At 51.9% G+C, this 20,404-nt stretch overlaps 2 protein-coding genes across 3 annotated transcripts; one reads left to right on the top strand and one right to left on the bottom strand.

The window, feature by feature from the left end:
- The first annotated feature begins 25 nt into the window (after positions 1–25).
- On the top strand, positions 26–8,080 carry ctsz (cathepsin Z). Its single transcript, XM_006639701.3, has 6 exons — positions 26–359; positions 3,922–4,085; positions 4,406–4,585; positions 5,287–5,437; positions 6,132–6,297; positions 7,039–8,080. Exons 1-6 carry the CDS (start codon positions 241–243, stop codon positions 7,162–7,164), a joined length of 906 nt encoding a protein of 301 aa, XP_006639764.2. The 5' UTR covers positions 26–240; the 3' UTR covers positions 7,165–8,080.
- A 176-nt stretch (positions 8,081–8,256) lies between these two features.
- Positions 8,257–18,841, bottom strand: nelfcd (negative elongation factor complex member C/D). 2 transcript variants are annotated; one of them, XM_069179509.1, is made up of 15 exons: positions 18,658–18,841; positions 17,611–17,723; positions 16,709–16,818; positions 15,295–15,404; positions 14,346–14,453; positions 13,555–13,707; positions 12,976–13,106; positions 12,172–12,337; positions 11,660–11,794; positions 10,869–11,008; positions 10,628–10,742; positions 10,250–10,345; positions 10,009–10,149; positions 9,388–9,517; positions 8,257–8,923 (listed from the first exon to the last, which is right to left on the bottom strand). In XM_069179509.1, exons 1-15 carry the CDS (start codon positions 18,712–18,714, stop codon positions 8,889–8,891), a joined length of 1,740 nt encoding a protein of 579 aa, XP_069035610.1. In that variant the 5' UTR covers positions 18,715–18,841; the 3' UTR covers positions 8,257–8,888. The 2 variants fall into 2 exon arrangements, with proteins under 2 accessions (XP_069035610.1, XP_069035611.1); XM_069179510.1 differs by having other exon boundaries at positions 17,611–17,720.
- Positions 18,842–20,404: the final 1,563 nt, after the last annotated feature.

The following is a 20,404-nucleotide window of genomic DNA, read 5'->3' as shown; positions in this document are numbered from 1 at the left end:
CCTCACTTCCTCGTTGCCGTGCAAGTCTTGTGACTCTGTTCATCGCAGCCTGCTCGTTGGTGGTTGTTTTTTTTTGTGCTTTTGTGCCGTAATTGTAAATACAGACAGCACCACCCCCTCCAGCCCCCAGCTGCGCGGCCGCGCTGTGTTACCCCACGGGACTCGCTCTTCCGCGTCGCCGGGGTATATAAACCGCTGCCGGGTCTGACGAGCAGTTATCCGACGGAGCTTCGCCTCGCCATGGCCGGCCAGCTGTTCCTCGCCCTGTGCCTGTGCCCCGCCGTGCTCGCCGGGCTCCACTTCAACGAGAAGCAGCCGTGCTACCGGCCCATGTCCAGGGGAGACCTCCCCGGAGTCCAGTGAGTGTCCGCTTTCTCTCTCAGCCTTTTCTCTGCCTTTGTCGCAGGCCGGCGTGCGCCCCTGCTACTAATGTAGCAAAACAAAGAGCTGGAGTTATTATTATTATTAACAATTAACGGGGCGAATCCCTGCACGCCTTCCCTGTGCGTCATTATTCTGCTGCTTTTGATCATTTTAGTCCCCCCCGAATAAATATATCGATCGATTACCGCAGGAACAGTTTTTCTCCTTCCTTTTGATCGTAACATCTCCATTTACAGTTAAATCCCCCGCTATCGCCGACACCCGTCGCTGGCCGGTTCGTTTTTTTTTTTTTGGAAAGATTTCGTCACCCGAGGTTTGCAGTTCGTGATCTTTCTGTTGGTTTGAAAGTAACGTTTTCCCTGCGATTTAAAATGGGGAAACAAACGGGAGTAGGTTCGCTCACTCGGGCGCTTGAGTTTTCCACCGAGCTAGAAAGAGCAATCACGGTTTATTCTTTTTGTCGGAAAAAATCCCTCCATTGCTTTTGTGCTTTGAAACACTTTCGTTTAAACTTTTCTCGTTGTTTATACGAGTAAAGCACCAGAGTGTTAGTTTTAGGAGACGGTAGCTGCCCCGTCTGCCCCAAAGGTTTTGTAAATTCCCCCTTTTTAACTTGCGATGCGTGTGAAGTGTGTAGTTTTTTTTCCACTTGTTGGGGGAATTCCTCGACATCAGACTTGATCAGCCAATGATAGCTCTGGTCTTTACTTCGGCACCTTTTGTCATTTTTGTGTTGATTGTATGAAACGTCAGCATTTGTTTTATATCATGTGATTTATTCAACGAACTATTCTTTAATAGTGTTTGAACCTGCTTTGACACTTCGGCAATATTCATCTAGTCTTGCCAAGGAGGTGGCTTCGAATAGAGATAGAGATCGTGTGACTTTTTGTTTTAGTCGAGGCTTGTTCACCTCCTCATTATAATATTTTAAACTTCAAGATAGTGGGGGTGTAGGAGACTGAGGGTTTGGACTTCCGGTTCTTGTCACGGAGTCGTGCATCACATGTTTCTCATGACTTCCACGGGTCTTATGACTTTATTTTTAGTCTTTGGAACCTGCAGGCGTGGAGACACTCGGACCTGCCGGTAAATGATTCACCCCCCCGAATTAACCGTGCGTGTGTCTGAGGTTCGAGTTGGCGTCTTGCCCCGAGAAGGAGTGGGCTTGGATGGCAGAAGCCACACGTTCCCCAAGACCTGGGCCGGAGCGGCCGGGGTCAGCAGAGCTGGACAGTTACCAGGGGACCGCGAGGCCTCCTGGCCTCCGTCAGACGTGGAGAAAGGCAGGAGCCGCTGGGGCTCGGAGAAACGGGAGCGGTGTGGCGCCGCCGGGCCGAGAGGCGGTCGGGTCCGGAGGCAGTTCTCCGCCTGGCGATCGCTCCTGGTGCAGCTGGGAAGCCACTGAGGCTGCCGTTATAAAAACAGAAGGTCTCTCCGTGTTCCCCCCCTCCGGAGAGAGACTGCGTACTTGCGCACAGACAAGCACGTTCACCTGCTCACCCTTGTTCAAACAGAGGGCGGGAATGACTGTTAGTGGGACCAGTAGGGGGCGCTCACCCTGCGGTCTGTGTGGGTCCTAGTGCCCCAGGATAGTGTTGGGAACACTATACTGTGAAAAAGGTGCCGTCCTTCATATGGGATGTAAAAATCTCGGGACGTTTCTAGAAAGGAGTATGGGTGTGATCCCCTGTGTCCGGGCCGAATTTACCCCTTGCCTCTACCAGTCATGGTCTCCTAATGATCTATGAACTGGCTTCATCCCTCTGCTCTCCTCCCCACTGAGAGCTGGTGTGTGGGGAGCGGACTGGCACAGTGTGGCTGCCATTGCTTCATGCAAGTAGGGCTGCACACTGGTGGTGGTCGTGGGATTTGAGTGGAGTGTCCAGAAAAGCGCTATATAAGGAATGATTATTTTATCCAGCACTGCCCTGCCCTGCCAGTAACTCCAGTCCTGTGTACAGACAGTCTTGTCCATAGCATGCCTATGTATTGCAGGAGAACCTGCTGCTTTTAAGTTTGGGTTTCTTCAGTGGCGTGTGTTCTTCTCTGGTTTTGCTTCCCACTTCTAAGCGACCACATCGCTAAGAATGACGCCACCTGGTCATGAGTTTCTGTTACTCTCTGCGCGTGTCTTTCTCTCTCCCTCGCTGGCTGTTTGGCAGTGCTCCCTTTCTTTGTCGTCAGTCCAGGTTGATCATTGACCAGGACTGGGCGCTAGGAGGACAAAGGCAGAATATGACTTTTAAAAAAACAGCTCAGCCAGGATTCTGCAACCTGAAAGGTCAGTGTAGCCCAGAACTGCAGACTCGCCTTGGAACCAGGTGCAGAGGACAAGGCAATGCAGTGTTATCACACACGCACGAGCAGCGCTAACTGAAGGATCCCGAAAGACAAGTTTCAGTCCATAATCGGGATCAGGCGGTGATCCTCGGAGCACACGGGAAAGCACAGTTTCTGCCTGGTATTTCAGCAAAACCTGAGCGATCAGTTAATGAATAAGCATATCGCTGCTTGTACAGTGTGGGTTTATCCAAAGGCATGTTATTTAGGGGCTGCTGCATGGCAGTGATGGAACACCGTGAGAAACACTTTGGGAAGAAAAGTGATCTATAAATACAAGGACGTCTTATGAAATTAGTTTTTTTGTTTTTGTGGGTGTTATCGGAGTCGGAGTCTGCGTTGTTCAGTGTTCTACAGCAGCAGCGCTGTGTGCGCTCCTGAGCAGCAGGGTGTTGTGCCTGCCAGGTGTGGGGCTGCAGAGCCCTTGAAAACCGACTCCAGAAGAAGCTGTTTGAAGGCCTCCAGCTTGTCTGGCGAGGAAGTGCTGTTTTTCACTTTCTCTTCTCTTTTTGTTTCTGTGTGAACGGCGTCTGTTGGGACTGGCAGGGCCATGTCAGATTTGCATTTAGACAAATCCGTGGAGGAAGGTGAAGAGAACATTGAATAAAGCAGAAGGGTTGAGCCCGAGGCATTCTGCTAGCCGAACGTGACCGGGATTCCCCCCTGGCTGAGGCATGTGATTGGACGAGGCTAAGGGATGGGTGAGATGGGCCAATCGGAGCTCTCTCAGCTGGCTTGCTGGTGAGGTCCACCCTGCTCTTCCAGCCAGAACTGACCCTCTTGTCCGTGGCTGCGGAGATTGGCATTTGTCAGCTGCTGGCTGGCTCGATGGGTGAGCGGGCGGGAGGGTGGAGACTGTCTGCACCCCCACAGTCTCACGCTAAGGGTGCGAGATCTTAAGACGCAGCTGGTCTTAATGTGTCGCATTCCATCTTATATCGGGGGGAAAAAGGGGATGGAATTCCTATCTACCTTCATACATTTGTCAACTTGTGTATCATTTGGGCTATATTGGTTCCTGGGCCCTCAGAAAGCATGGTTTCTGGTTTGTTTGCGGTGTGGTATTTTCTTTGATGCAGGATTTACTAATGATCACTTCGTTCCTTTTGTTTCTTGTGCCAACCAGCCTGGCCGGCAGCGCCAGTGCAGGGGTGCAGCGCGTTGACTCTGTGGGTTCGATCTGTGCCCGTTCAGGTCCGGCCCCCGGCCCCACCAGTACCTGAGCTTGTCCGACCTGCCCAAGGCCTGGGACTGGCGCAACGTCAATGGCACCAACTACGTCAGCACCACCCGCAACCAGCACATCCCCCAGTACTGCGGCTCGTGCTGGGCCCACGGCAGCACCAGCGCCCTGGCAGGTACCGGTGCCCCCCGTGGCCACGCTCCAGTGCGTTCGGAAAAGAATCGGAGCAGAGCAGAGACCTCGCACGGGTAGAGCTTTGCGAGAGAAATCAGGAGGCCGATGTGCCAGTGGGCTCAGTGTGTGAAGTATCCTACAGTCAGGGCTCCCACAGCCTTATATGACTTGATAATGACCCTCAAAGACAAGTGCACACATTCATTTAATTGAGTGACAAATCTCAGTCTTTAACAAATGACACGGGAGCAGGACTGGGGCTGGAGATGGTGCCCTGCTGTGTGATCGCTGACAGGGGGGGCTGATTCGTGTCCCCGCCAGATCGCATCAACATCAAGAGGAAGGGCGCCTGGCCGTCGGCTTACCTCTCCGTGCAGAACGTGATCGACTGTGGCGACGCGGGGTCCTGCGAGGGCGGCGATCACTCGGGGGTGTGGCAGTACGCACACACCCACGGGATCCCCGACGAGACCTGCAACAACTACCAGGCCAAAGACCAGGGTGAGCGAGGGGTACTGTCACGCCGAGATCAGTGTCCCGCAGGGGCGGCGCAGTGGCACAGTGGTCAACATGGCTGCCTCGCAGTGGTAGGGGCCTGAGTTTAGTTCTGAACCTGACACACTGGGTATGGAGTTTGTGTGTGTTTGTGTGGCTTCTCTCCAGGTGCTCCGGTTTCCTCCCACAGTCCAAAGGCCAGCTGGAATGGCGGTTGGCTTCTGGGAAAACTGGCCCCTGGTGTGTGTCTGTGTGTCTGTGTGTCTGTGTGTCTGTGTGTCTGTGTGTCTGTGTGTCTGTGTGTCTGTCCAGTGCTGGACTGGCGCCTTGTCCTCGTTGCTGGCCAGGACAGTCTCCGACTGCCCCCGACCCTGAGTCGGAAGAGTGGTAAGAAAATGGATGGTGGACCAAAGCCGATCCAGGGCCCTGTATGACCCTGCCTTCATGTGCTAATACACATCAGCCCCTGGGGAAAAGGCACACAAACACAGTGGGGACGCACACAAACTGCACACCTACCTGTACGCCCCATCGGGTTCAGAATTAAACACTGCGCTGCGAGGCAGAAACTTGAACCCATTTGCTTGCTTCCATGTAAACCTTTGCGCAAGAGTTTCCATGGGCTTGTCGCGACGCGCAGAAGGGTGGGAATTCCCCAGTATCGCGCATGGGCTCACCTGGCGCTGCCCGCGGCCTCTGTGTTGCAGACTGCAAGCCGTTTAACCAGTGCGGGACCTGCACCACCTTCGGCGTGTGCAACGTCATCAAGAACTACACGGTGTGGAAGGTGGGCGACTACGGGCCCGTCAGCGGCCGAGAGAAGATGATGGCCGAGATCTACGCCCGGGGGCCTATCAGGTACGGGGAGAGGCAGGATGCAGCCGGATCACTTTCCATATGTAACCACTTCGGCGTCTTCAATTAGCTGCTTTTTTTCTTTTCAATCCTGGATGGGCTGCCACAGGGAAGGGCCGTCTCAAATACCCATGGTGGCTTCTGCTTTTCAAGCCACATCTAATCCTAATTACTAAAGTGAACTAATTTATACAAGCCACTCTATTTTTGGAGTCCTGACTGGTGGCTAAGGGGGATAAGCACCCATTCAGCCTCCAAGGACTAAAGTTGCCCAGTTCTGGATCTGAGGTGGCAGTCAGTCCCTGTGAAAGAACACTGTACTTCCTGCTTTCGGTCTAGCCCAGCTAGCGGGCTGCTCAAAGCTGCTGGGTGCGTTGACCCATCTCGGACCTGCAGGGCTGAAGTCCAGCCAGGCCCTTGGGTCGCTTTCAAAAGCACCAGCACCAGAAGAACTGGGAAGGTCCAGTACGGGAGTGGATCCCTTGAGGAGGGGATCCCCAGCGCTAGTCCCGGAGGGTCTTATGTATCCGTTTTCAGTCCTGCTGGGCTCATAGTTAGTTTAACAGCTCCACCCTCAGAGGGACCTGCAGACGCACTGGCCCTCCAGAGCCAGGCCTGGCGATCCCACTGTACTGTGAGGCATGCGGAGCAGCGGCCCTCCTGAGCTGGTGTTGACTCGGTGCCTCTGTCCCCCCAGCTGCGGGATCATGGCCACGGCGAAGTTGGACGCCTACACGGGGGGGCTGTACTCCGAGTACAACCCTCAGCCCTACATCAACCACATCGTGTCGGTGGCCGGCTGGGGGCTGGACGAGAACGGGGCGGAGTTCTGGATCGTTCGGAACTCCTGGGGAGAGCCCTGGGTGAGTCGCACCGCGGCACGCAGCACGGATTCTGGATCCTGCCAGATCATGGCCTAGCCTACACGCTGCCTTCCAGTCCCAAAGGCAAGACATGCAGGAGAAAAGGGGGTTGATGTTTGCGATACCTGATGCATTTCTCCAACGCCGGTTTCTTCACGTACAGAGCACGCCGTGTCTCTTACACAAGAGTGCGAGCCGTGGTCTTAAAAGCAGGTTCCTCAGGGTCTACGTTTTCACCACCGCGTTGTAAAGAAGCGAACGCCGACATGTAAATTAGCTACAGCGTCCTAAACGTCGCATCCCAAAAACTGATGTAGCTCAAGGGTTACGCTCAGGGTTTCGCAAGGAATTTGGGAATTAAAAAAAATCCATGCCTTTGAAAAGACCTGCACCAACATAAAAACACTTGGGACTCCTCGCCCGGGGAGATCGGCGGTGGGGAAAGGCACTGGTAAGCAACACCTGACAGTTAACGGACATGAACAAGTAAAAGTTTTATTCCAGGCCGAACAGAGAAGGAAAAACCCAAAGAAGTCTCCGCAGCCGAAACGGTGCGTTTCCTTTCTTCTCTTTCCCACAGCGCATAAACCTGTGACTTGTGCCCTTGCAGCCTGCACGTGCTGTCGCAGCGCCCCCACTCGCGCTGCTAGTGAACACAGATGCTGTGGTCAGCGGCGAGGGCGCCAGAGAAAAGGGGAGAGTGGGGCTGGCAAGTTGAGCCGGGTGTGTTTGTGCCAACAGGGCGAGATGGGCTGGCTGAGGATCGTCACCAGCGCCTACAAGGGAGGCTCGGGCAGCCAGTACAACCTGGCGGTGGAGGAGGACTGCTACTACGGCGACCCTATCCTGCCCAAGCACTACAGATAGAGGGCCAGGTGCTCTTTGCAGGTATGTTGGGAAATGCTTCCTTTCCAGAACACGCATCCTTTATAGTGGCCATAACACTACCTGAACAGTCTCCGGTGGGAGGAGAGGAAGGGCAGTGTCTTCCAGACTCGCAGGTCACACAGCAGCATTCGTCCTGACTTGGGTGTTTAAAACCACACTAAAGTGCAAATGAACACGCTGCAAAATGATTGCTTTTAAAGCCACTATACACTTTTTTTTTAAGATTCTGACACACTTCCTAGCATACGCTCTGCCAAAGATCAATCATGGATGCATTTTTCTGAAGAGGGCATTTTCTGACATTAAACTGACAAGCATTGCAGTAATCATAAAGCCACAGTACAAAGAATCAGTTTAAGAAGAAGAGTTAAGCCTGGTTTTACTCTTGTTTTAATTTGATTTTAAGTTTTGCTATGCAGTTATCAAAAGGAATATTTTATCGTGTTTACAGAACCAATGCCTTTTCTATTTTTTTAGAAGAACAAATGTCTTAACTTTGAATGGCACTGATTTTGTTGTGTAAGGGGAAATGTACTATTGCACTTTCTTTTGTTTCTGGGAACAAGCTCTCTGCATGGGTATGACTATTCAGGACTATTTGGTGATACTGACATTCAACAGCAGAGGAAAAACATTTGTTTTTAAATGTGGATGCAATTAAACCTAAGCCTTACATTTTAGAAGCATAGAATTCAATCTCATTTGCCTTGAACCTGCCCTGGCTGTGGAGAGGAGTCCTTCAGAACAAATGTCATAGCTGACCTCTGGGATGCAGCAGAGGTTAGGCAACTGTTCGATCTAGATCATGTGCCTTGTTTTACAACTGCATAAGGAAAACTATGGGAAGAAAATCACTGCTGTTATTTTGACTGCAATAAAACATGAGTGAAAGTCACAGCTGTGTCTGAAGTCATGATTTGATGAGTGTACAGTTGTGCTCTTTGCAAGTGGGAATCCACACAAAACAGGGGAAGAGATGGAGGTATCATCTGAAGGAGTGTGGGATCAGTACCCTTAACCTCCTTCTGACATGAAAGAAACCCCAAAAGACAAATGACTCCTCCACTAAGCTGAACAGAAAAGCATTTTTATTTTTATTTTTTTACACACCTGGACCACATTTCTTCCATGAATCGGTAATGAACATTATATTTTTAGTAGTCATTTTTATAAAAAAATAATCAAAGTTGAAAGTGTGAGCCAAAAGAGCTGCACAGCTGATTACAACCAACTGACCGAGCTATGAATACCCATTGCGCTCTCTCTCAAAAGGGGTGGCCTTGCTTGTACAGAGCCCTGCCATATTAAAATGATCATAATCTTCACACTGTTTCTTCACGGATGGCATATATATATAGAGATCAGTCTTCTGCATGAATATCTGACAAAACCCTGCGTGCTGCACAAGATAAAAAAGAAACTCTCTCTCTCTCCTCCTGCTACATTTTGTGCTTAGTGTTGTGCTGCAGCAGTAGATTTTGCGCTTACATTAAGGCTGTTTGCTTCAATAGGGCAAGGCTCTGGAGGGCTCTCCCTGACTATGTCCATACTGCCACTCAGAGGGAGTTCCTCACTGCTGGCCAACTCTCACAGGTGCGCTCCCCCCTTGGGCAGTGTCCACAACTGGCTGGCTCAGATATCCGAAACGGTACCTTCTGGACTGCCCTGGTTCCCTCATCGCTCACAAAACAGATCCCAGGACTTTAGTTCACCATGATGAAGTTGGATTTGCAGTGCGCTGAAAAACAAGCAAAGGAAACAAATTAGTGATGCATTTTTTGTTGTTGTTGTTGTTGTTGTTAGTTCAGGTGGGTAGCTGCATCAGCATGCATAGGCTGCAAAGGAACAATAGATTTATTCCCTGCTGAAAAGAGAAGAAAGAAAACAGGTTTTTGGCTGTGGAGCCTTCTTCACACCCGAAGAAGGCTCCACAGCCGAAAAGTGTTTTCTTCTCTCTTCAGCAGGGAATAAACCTATTACTTGTTCCTTAATTTTTTGTTGCTGTTCAGCTGAATTTATGTCTCCATGTGCTTCCAAACCTTTCCCCACAGGAAAGTGATTTTTGCATCTGAACAGCAGCTGAGTGAATTTGTGTGTTAAACACATAAAACATGCATGTAATTAACACAACTGCAGAGCAATGGAGGGTTCCTGGCAGTGGGAACAGTTGCACGCGCGCTGCGTGTTGGGACAGGAGCTCACCGATGAACTCAGCCACGGGGTCATGCTCCCCCTCCGCCCGGATGGTCCCCGCGATGCTGTCGTTCTCCAGGATCGGCAGGAAGAGCTGCACGAAATCCGAGGTGTAGGGGGGAGTGATCACGTCCAGGACCTGCCCGACAGTCGAGAAGAGCTCTTGACCAAGTGTCCAGGGGACAAGGGAGAGGCACGGGAAAGTGGCCGAGGAGCAGAGGCGGGGGAGCATGCTTCCCTCTGCTCCTCGGCTCACTCCTCCTGCTCCTACACGGATCTGTTACAAGCGAGCCGAAAGCCGAGGCCACCTCCTCCACAGCAGGCTCGTGCTCTTGGGAGTGAATGAAACTCCACCCACACTTCTTGTGTTGCACATCATCACACCGTTCCCCTCTCACCTGAGCTCTGACTGTCCCAACAGAGCAGGCTCTTGGTGGAAGAAGAGACAGGAGGCGCGTTCCGAAGAAGGCAAGACCCTCGATGGCCATTATCTTGGTCACTAATCACGGAACAGATGCAGGGATCGAAACGCCTTCCTCCGGCTTTTACTATTCGAGTAAATAAAATGACCCCCACCCCAATCCCCCAGGCGACCTCAGAGGAGACAGCCCGCCCCCCAGCACTCCTTACCTCAGTGACAAAGTAGCGGATGAGGGAGATGTCGGTGTTGAGCTTCTCCAGGCACTTGCGGATGTAGCCCACAACCGGCAGCACGTAGCCTCGGCTCAGCAGGTGCACCATGCGGTCCAGCAGAGTCTTCTTCAGCTCCAGCTGGCAGGGGAGGGAGGAGGACACAGCATCAGCTCCCAGGCGGTGTCATTAAACCCGCGTCTCAGCTCGGTGGGGGGTGGGGGAGGGGCACCTCTCTCACCTGCTCCATGACGTCCAGCTGGGAGTGCTCGGTCTCAAACAGCTTGACCAGCAGCTGCAGGACCTGGGGGTGCAGAAGCTGATGGCAGGTGCTAATCTGCAAAAGAAAAGGCACACAGTGTGGGAAGAGTCAGGTTCCCCTCATTCCACACTCCCTGCGTCACAGCAACTGACAGCAGCACATCTGGACCTTCTCATATAAAAAAAAAAAAAAGAAAAAAAACCCTTGTCATCTTCAGTACCTGCTTAAACTAGCTTTCTCTGCCCCTTACTTGGTTCTGCCAACTTCTATTTTAACAGCATGGTTTCATTTAGTCTTTTTCTCGTTTTTCTTTCTTAGCAAACATTAGGAAAAATTGCATTGTTCCGGATCGGTTACCTCGTCCAGCAGTGCCAGGTGGACAGGTGTGTGGTCTGTCTGCAGCTGGAAGTAACGGGGTTCCGAAACTGTCCAGTCCACCCACTTCAACACCCCCATTGCCACCACTGGGAATCTGGCACAGAAAGAGGAAATATGTAGTACAGTGTCAGTGTGCCCGTGTCCCTGTCCTGCTCATGGGATAGAGGAGGGGTGCACAGAGAGACAGCGGTCAGCGTGGCCGTGCTCCTGTCCTGCTCACCGGATGCACTGGTACAGCGTGCTGAGCTCAGCCACCAGCTCAGTCGCTCCCTTGTTCTCATTGCAGCAGAGGTTGTGTACAGTCTCGATGGCCTTGGAGGTGGACTTCAGCTCGTCCTTGTTGATGTTCACTCGCTTATTCTGGGACACACAAGAGGAGAAGGAACGGTAGTACACCTCTCTGAAGCTTTGCATTTTAAAAACTAAAAGCGTGTAGGGCAGTCCAGACACAGCCACACACACATATGTGGATGGACAGAGGCAGGAGAATACCTACATTCTCAGGAGTTATGGACCCATAGCAACTACTCTGGACTAATGACGCCCTGTGGTTTGAAAACATTCTCCAATAACAAAATAGTTCATATGATTTTTTTTTGTATTGAATCATATATTTTTTTAAAGATTTGAATCTCAGGCTGCAGTCGTGCCATGCTGTCCTGACACAGCCAGCCACAGAGCCATGACCACCTCGCCCCTCTGTGCCCGAGGTCAGAGAGTCGGCTCTGACTCCTGCACACATCTGGCTTGTGACGGGGGGCGGCCATTTGCCGGGCCCAGGCCGACCAAACTCGCGCCTGACCCTGTGGTGCTTAGCGGACTGCGCGCCATCACGCGGGGAGCCCCAGTCACAGTTGGCTAGTGCTGTGACCGGGGTTTGAGCCAGCCACGCCTGGGTGACAGAGCTCTGCCCGAGCTGGACCCTGGGACGTGACTTTCAACACACAACACCGCAGATATTGTGTTCTCGAGAGCCGTCGAGGGGGAAATGGGAGACCCCGGCGAAGTCACCTTCTTCCAGGTTTCCACCACGCTTGCCGCGTAGGCCAGGATCTGGATGTACTTGTGCTTGTGGTCCTGGTTGATCTTGGCCCCGGGTTTGAACAGAGACTGCATGAACAGGTCCAGAAACGCGGGGACTCGGATCTGGCGGTCGGAGAAACAGAAACGGCCTCATTTAGACCCCCCCCCCAGGCAAACCAGAACAACTGTCCCGAGATCCCAAGACCCCCGCGCTGCAGATTGCACAGGCGCACATGGGACTCGATTAACCCATGAGAGAGCTGAGATACACAAATTTATAAAGAAACCGAGAAACCTATACCCAGTACCCAAGACATTTACAAGTCAATGCAGTGTGATGACACACTGAGCAACCCCAGCACCCCTGAGCGATGGGATTGGGGTTCAGTTCAGTGCTGAGGATTCGGGTTGGGGTCAGCCCCGAGGTTCCCAGACAGGGTCTTGTTCAAGAGCGGGGTCTAAAGGCGGAGAGACAGGCGGCAGAGTCTCAAGTCTCTTACCAGCTCCACTGGCGGGGGGTCCATGCTGCTAAACATCTTGAAGAGCACAGTGATGTCGGCCGGGTTGAGGGCTCCCTTGGACAGCATAGCACCGAGGGCCTGGCAGGCCCGGGGGTACGCCGCCGCCGTGCCCAGCGCCAGCGTGATCTGACTGGCATCATGGCCCCTGAAACAGCCGACACACAAGCACGGGCATGGGCGCGAGCACTTTCTCGGGGGGGGGGGGAACCAAATGGCGATAAACACCGAACTCCGTCGCCAGTTTCTTTTCTCATTAACCGCATGGGCTCAGCGCTCATCTTTTTAAGATGGGGGCGGAGTGGTGACCCTGTGGCTCAGGATCTGCGCCTGTGGCTGGGAGGTTGCCGGTTCAAATCCCACAGCCGGCAGAGGAATCCTACTCCGTTGGGCCCCTGAGCAAGGCCCTTAACCCCAACTGCTCTAGGGGCGTCGTATAAAAGGCTGACCCTGCGCTCTGACCCCAGGCTTCTCCCCCTGTCTGTGTGTCTCATGGAGAGCAAGCTGGGGTATGCAAAAAAGACAAAATCCTAATGCAAGAAACTGTATATGGCCAATAAAGTGATCATATCTTATCTTAACAAACCCAGATTAATCAGAACGTTTCAGACAGCTGCCCAGTTTGACATGCCAGTACGATCGACAAATGACCAACATGAGGCATGAGGCAGCAGTGCCATCAAGTACTGTTTCCAAGTGCAGACTGGCACCAGCCGAGGAAGCCGTGTTGCCCCCTGACCGGGCAGGTGCATCAGGAACCCCGAGCTGCCGCCGCTGTGCCCCTACCTTTGGTGCGCGGCTTTCTGGACCTCCTGCGCAATCCGGCGAACGGCGGACCCGCCCTGCTCCTCCTGCGCCAGGATGGACATCATGGCCTGGGCAAAGAGGTAGGTGTGCTCCCCATGGCAAACCATCTTCTGCGCCGCGGCGCCAACCGGGGGCCCGGGGCACAGAGGAAAAGGGGGTGTGAGTCACAAGAACACAGTGAGAGCCACAGCCTTTCTGTTCCGAAACGCCACTTGCTTTGTTGTGAAGCGCCTTGGGGCAACCTTGTTGTGAAAGGCGCTATATAAAAACAAACTGAATTGAATTGTAATGACTGGGACCTACAATACAACAGCAATACAAGAGGCACTTTGTTTGTTTGTTTTTTACAAGGAGAGTTGCAGGAGTGTTTCACACTCCAGTAAGCCATTTTGTCCAACATTAAAAAAACTGCTGAATGACATTCTCAAACCTATTACCGACTTCCTTAATAAAGCATAACAGTAGATGGTGCAGGAAAATGGGCCACAGCATCAGTTCTCTGTATGGCAGTTTCTTTCGCCAACCCGTAATCCAGACGCAGAAAGGGCAGAGACTCACAGCGAACTCGGGCAGGTTCTTCTCAAGATTGTCCTCTCCTCCATCCAGGAGGGTGGCCAGCGAGGTGCGGAGGACGCGAGAGAACACCTCCAGCTGCTGACAGGCGGTGGACACGCTGGTGATCTCGCCCTGGTACCCCGCGTCCGAGATCAGCTGGGCAGGAGGACAGAGCAAGGGGCAGCGTCAGGGGAGCTGCTTCTCGAGAGGCCACAGTCAGACAGCACTTCCTCCACGCCACCCTGACCCTCAACGTGTCTCTCACAGAGCAAAACCTCCCAGTCACGCAGGAAAGAAGAAACAGTTAAACTATCTGGCAGGGCCCTTAAAATAAGAAGAAAAGATATATAGCATTCTTTCCAGTTTTGTGGTTTTGTTATTTTACTTGGAAGTAAATGAGCATCCATTCAGTGTTTGTTCATTTGGTTAATGTTCCACAAACAAGGAACAAGTTCCCTTAACACCCAGCACTACAGTGCCTGACCCAGGGAGAAGACATCTAGAGTCAAGAGTTTTCCTTTTCCGGAGAAGAGGAACAACAGGAGTTCAAGTAAAACGTAATAATAAAAATCACGTCAGTGAGAGCAGCAACTGCAGTCCGTTTCTCTGGAAGAAGCCCTGCTGATGTGGCCCTGTGACTTTAGGATTACTCTTTAGACGCACAGCTCAAGCCAAGCACCACTGAGCAAACTGTGCCTGCTCAACAGACCATAAGATCACCACTGTGCAAGAGCATATTCTCCTGGCCCTGCACGCCGAACAGCGCCACTGCCCCCTAGAGGAACCAGGTGTACCTTGACAGTGAAGTTGAGCATGAGGCAGTCCGGATGAGCCTCCGCCAGCTTGTAGAAGAGATCCCTCCAGGTGGTGTGGGCGATCATCTGCTCCAGCCAGGCGGGCGTCTGTCCGCAGACAGAGAACACAGTACAGGTCACACCCACCCCACACACGCCCCCACACACACGTAGAAATAAGACTCATGGATCAAGTGGCTCCATGGTAAGGGGCACACTGCTACACGGCTCCTGGGTCAAACCTCTAATCTGCCAATGAGACAAGTAACTGCCCTGTCTGTTAACCACAGCAAAGTACTTAACTAGCTCTCCTCTTTGGATTCTATGTAAAACAGGTTCAGATGGCAGTGAGTCTACTACAACAGTTAAGGAAGCATCGTGTGTCATAACCTACACTCTGCAAATCTTTCCAGAGTACTGGCTGTCTCAGATCAGCTCCCCCTTTTACATCTGATGCATAGGGAGATCCTACTGGGGCACCAGCAGCTCAAACAGGTGCCCCATGTTTCATGCATTCGACATGGGCGCTCGGTTTATTCAGCCACTGCACTGTAAAATTAGTTAAGTGGCAAATGTTTAACGTGCTTCCGGGACCGAAGACCCTTCATAGGTACTGCACCATCGACCAAGCGCGCCTTTAAAATCGCCCGCTTCAAGAGGCTGACAATTTAAAGAACGCGCTTAGTCGCTAAGTAGGTCGTCCGCATCAACTGGGGGCTCAGGAACCTCTGTGACCCTTGAGGAACACGGGGTGACACCCCCGTCTCCAAGTGATCAGCAGGCAAACGTGTCTGCAAGGGCGAACTTCCGCGTCTCACAGGCCCAGAGGCCGCAGGGCCGCGGACACAGTCAGGACTCGGCCCCTCGGGCCCCTCAGCTGGACTGGCAGGAGGCGCGAGGAAACCACGAGCCCAGCAGAACGACAGAGGAGTGAAGGGCTGCAGCTGACCTCCCCTTCCACAGTGAAGATGGAATCGGCCTTCTGGGGGTCAAAGTGCTTGATCAGCAGGCTTTTCAGGTGGTTCTCCACCCTCTCCTGGACCTGGGCCGGTTCCACCCCTGCGGCGCAGACACAAGCACCACAGGCACAGAGAGAGATGGGTGGACAAGGAAAGAGCAATGAGCTTGGCACTGGATTCAAACGTACTAGGACACAGCCCTGAGAAAAATGAGCAAACAATGCTAATATGAATAAGAATAAAAGCATCACCGGATACATAAAAATATTTTTAAATCCTGCTGCACAAAGGTAAGTAAGACTGGCACTGGTACCACACAGGCAGCCCTTGCACTGCCATTCCAGATCTGGAGCAAATACACTGGCAGCACATAATCTGAATCAGAAAAGCATCTTAAACACAGGCGAATCCAAACAAACAGCAAGGAGGCTCTGAGGAGAATCTAATGACACCACTGATGACTGTAAAGAGAATACCACAAACTACGGCATCATAGTAACAGTTTTTAACATTAATTTATTGGTGTCTTGGGGGAACACACTAATAATAAAACGAAACATGAACAGTGTTTAGATTCTCTTTTTGTACTGCTTTCTTCAGTGGTGCAATGTTTAACTGAAGTGAGAGTCCCATGTCATTACTGACAGCTCAAGCGACTTCCTTCAGTTGAGTCAGGCTGATCTGGGAAAGAGGGAACCCCGCTGGCTAGGATCCAATGTTCTGGGACAGGGGCAGCACGGTGGCCCTGTGGTTAGCGCTGCGGCCTCACCGCGCTGCCCCTGTCTGTGTGGTGTTTGCATGCTTTCCCAGAGTTCACCAGAGAGTGTTACGGGTGCTCCAGCTCCTTCCCACAGCCAAAAAAATACCGATTCCTGCTTCTGGGAAAACTGGCCCTGGTGTGAGTGTGTGCTTGTTTGTGTTAGGGACTGTCTGTGCCCTGCAATGGACCAGTGTCCCACCCAGGGTGTACCCCGCCTTGCACCTGCTGGTGTCCCACCCAGGCTGTACCCCGCCTTCCACCTGCTGGTGTCCCACCCAGGCTGTACCCCGCCTTCCACCTGCTGGTGTCCCACCCAGGCTGTACCCCGCCTTGCACCTGCTGGTATCCCACCCAGGGTGTACCCCGCCTTGCACCTGCTGGTGTCCCACCCAGGGTGTACCCGGCCTTCCACCTGCTGGTGTCCCACCCAGGGTGTACCCGGCCTTCCACCTGCTGGTGTCCCACCCAGGGTGTACCCGGCCTTCCACCTGCTGGTGTCCCACCCAGGGTGTACCCCGCCTTGCACCTGTTGATTCCCCAGACAGGCTCCAGCTGCCCCAGAACTTTGAATTGGGTGAAGCGATTAGAAAATGGACGGATGTTCGGATGCATGGCAGAAGTGCCAGTGTAATAAACAGTCGTACCCATCTGGATGAGCCACTCGGCCAGTAGATTGACTGTCTGGGCCACGGCGGTGTAGTTCTCCGACAGCAACTGGATCACATGTTCCGGGGAACCGCCCGCCTGGAAATACCTGGAAAGGTGAAGAGGAGAGACAGACAGACAGACATCAGGGAAGTGAGGACAGCCAGGCAGTGGAGCTTCTGCAGAGAGCACTGCAATAGACCTGTCCCTGCCAAGCTACAAGAGGAAGGAGTGGCAACACTTAACAGCTCACACAACAATCTTGTAACCTTCTTTGACTGACTCTGGTCTTCTACACGTCCCTCTACATGTCTATGGGTGACAGGGGCGCCTCCTTGCTGCACCAGTCTATCCCAATTTAACTCCAAGGGTCTCCGAGTCACCTTCCCCAAGTGCATTTCAATCCCGACTCAAAACCTTTCTGTTATTTAGTCTGAGTGTGTCTGCTCGATGTTCTAATGACCTTGTATCTTCTGCTGCATCTCTTTCCACTTGAGTTATGTGCTCATTCTATTATTTTACACAAACTGTAAAACACTCTATACTACTCTTAAAAGCACTATATAAAAATAGTTTCATAGTATATAAGCACTACAGAAAATAATAATAATAATAATAAGGAAATAAACATAAGGAAGATGAAAGAAGGATTTAAATATACCAGCTGACAGTTTTATTGGGTGCTCCTGATAGGATCTGCTCTTGCTCTTGGTGTTTTTGGCAAAGTTTTATTCATAACCTGGCAAAGCTCACAGGGTGTGAACTGGGCACACAGACACAGACACAGACACAGACACAGACACAGACACACACACAGACACACACACAGACACACACACAGACACACACACACACACACACCGCGACAGAAGACGGGTGAATTCGGGGGAACCACTCTTACGTCTTGAGGGTGTTGAAGATGGTGGGCTCCATGATGTAATCCCTGCTGGAGAATTTCTGCAGACACTCCTCCTGCACCTTGTCGTCCGTCTCACCGTCCATATCCCCGTCCTCCTGGCAGACAGGGGAACCCAACCAGCTCAGCACAGCCGCCGCGACGCAATGAGGAACCTACCAGACCGGCCCAGGGCAGACCAGGCCTGCTGCCCGAAAGCTACAATCCCCCAGGTTTGACATCATCAGCCCATAAAGCCAAGAAACATGAGTCTTGTTCGCTTTGGTAAGTTACATACTGTACTTCATTTCTAGTCAACCCTTGAGAGCTACCATTAAAAGTGGATCTCCGAACTACTTCATTAAACAGAAGACCTGCTTAATTTGTCAAAACGAAACTCCAAGTTATTAGAATTTGATCATTTGAGGATGACCAAGAAAACCTGCTAGTTTGTGGTTCCCCAGTGGTACTCTGTGGTACTAGTCGTACTAGGCGAACTTTTCGTTTTCCCATTTATGGGATGCGATGGAATCATTATCGGCTTTTGAACAAGACGCTACTTCCACGCCTCAAAGCAGAAAGAGTGAAAAAACACGTTTCGGACGTGAAGTGGCTTCAGGCGGGTACAGAAGAGGAGAGGATGCAGAGATTCGAGCGGAAGAGATGAAACTGCTTAACTTAAACTTTATGATGGGTCTTTCAGACCCCGCTGACAATGGGAGCTTTCCTGTGCTGCACGGTTAACAGTGAAGTACTACATAGTGTTTCTGCGCGATGAGTGGAGGGGTAATGAAAGACTTCTGTATCCGCAGGACAGAACAGCGTGAACCCGAAATCCGCTCTCGCTACTGTAGGAAGCCGATGACGGTGAACAATTCAATTTTACAGGCGGCTACGTTTTTCTGCGATATCACCGAACACAGATAAGGCTGCGTATACGGGATGTACATGGGGCTCCATATTAAAACAAAGCGATATACAATTAAAATATAATCCCAGAAACGGAAAACGTTTAAAAAATACCCCTCCCGCCCCCCAAAAAACCACATATACCATAGTTCCATCTTGGCCATCCCAGTCGGCGGACGTGCCATAATATTCCTCATTCATTTTGCAGCGACGGTACACTATATAAATACTAGAAACAACAACAAAAACTGTAATAAACGTCAAATAGTAGGCGTGTTCGCCCCTCAATTAGCAACCCACTCGGCGCGCCTAAAAGACGTCACCAGAGCGCAAGTATCCAAAATGTTGCCCAAGCCTGAATAAGGGCGCCACCTTGTGGCTCGGAGGTGAAACGTCAGCGCCCTTCGACTTCGTCAAGGGACTCGCCTTTTAAAGGTGTAAAAACGCCTTTCTGATATATTCGCCCAGTACTGTGAATGTAAGCACGGGGAAAAGCGGTCTTCATAAAAGGGCATCCTAATTAACCTTGTCTCTATTGCTGTTATGTCAGCTCTCTATCTCTTAATGCAGGACGGAGAGTATCCGTGAAGCAAAACTGGGACGAATCGCAGAAGCACCGAGAGAGACAACGGCTCCTGCCTTTGGTACACAAATGATAACAAAACGCGCCCACCCGTGGGGTCACGTCCCGTCCTATTTCAGTTGCCGGCACTGTGTTGATAAATGAAGCGATGCTCAAAATCCAGGTGCTTTTCTTTTAGCTCCTTTTAGTTTCAGCTCTTTTAGTTTGGTTTCTTATAGAATGAAAGAGGCTGCAGGTGAGTCAAGCCTGCGTATTTGCTATTTTTATCTGGTCGCCGTACTATACCTTATTCAGTCGATGAAATGAATATTATGCCTGGTTGATATATCTCTGAGAGGGTAGATGGAACGGAGCACCCCGAGAGTTTGTGTAACCCCACAAATGCCCTCGGGTGGGAGCTGGGACCACGTACTGGGAGATGTGCAGGAATCCAACCCCATTTCAGCAGTAAAGTGAATGAACTCGTCTCTGAATGTGGTGCTCATGACTTGGTTTTCTCTGGATGCAGGTGCTAGGCTCCCCTGGGATACCAGGAGCAGAGCCGCCGAGGAGTCGTGATACCGGTACCGATCTGTAGGATTTGGTATGCTGTGCACACGGAGCGATTCGGGTCCTGCCCTCTTTCCTCGGCAGCAGGAGTCTGGGCTGGAGCTGTGCATCGGTGAAAAAGAGCCCGTCTCTGAGCTGGTCTCATACTTACTGGAGAATTTGAGCAGAGTCCCCCCTGCACGATCGTAGGAGAGCAGTGTCCCACCTCCAGGGCTTGAACCCACATCCTCTACAGTGGGCAGAGGAGGTGGAACAGTGTGGGTGTGTGTGGGGGGTCTCATTCTTCCCATTGCTGACAGACTCGCTGTCTTCCCCCCCCGGCCCAGCCTCGTCATCAGCGATACACCTGGAGCTGCAGCACAGACGCTGGATCCTGGCTTCTCTCCTAGATCCCTGCGTGCGGTGGTGGAGGAGGGGGGCAGCCATCTGGAATCTGGACACAGGAGTTCACGGAGAGCTTCAGCAACGCCACTTTCGTACCAGCCCGCCACACGGGGGCCTCCCCGTGCCCCAGCCCTGTACCCTGTAACCTTGCTGGTGTGGACCCTTCAGTTAGAAAACCAGCTGTCTCACCACGCTGGTGGTACTACTGGAACACAATACCAAGCACAAAAGTGAAGACTCCAACCCTTCTAGACCCTGGGAGACTGACCTTGAGGATCATGAGTCTCATAAGGTGTTGGATGCAGGGGGATGAAACCTACACCCCAGGTCTTACTAAAGGCTTAATGTAGAAACACCAGACAATTCCCAGAGACC

This window comes from Lepisosteus oculatus, chromosome 16, assembly GCF_040954835.1.
Source record: "Lepisosteus oculatus isolate fLepOcu1 chromosome 16, fLepOcu1.hap2, whole genome shotgun sequence".
In the NCBI taxonomy this organism is placed as follows: domain Eukaryota; kingdom Metazoa; phylum Chordata; class Actinopteri; order Semionotiformes; family Lepisosteidae; genus Lepisosteus; species Lepisosteus oculatus.
This window is presented reverse-complemented; position numbering and strand designations above follow the sequence as displayed.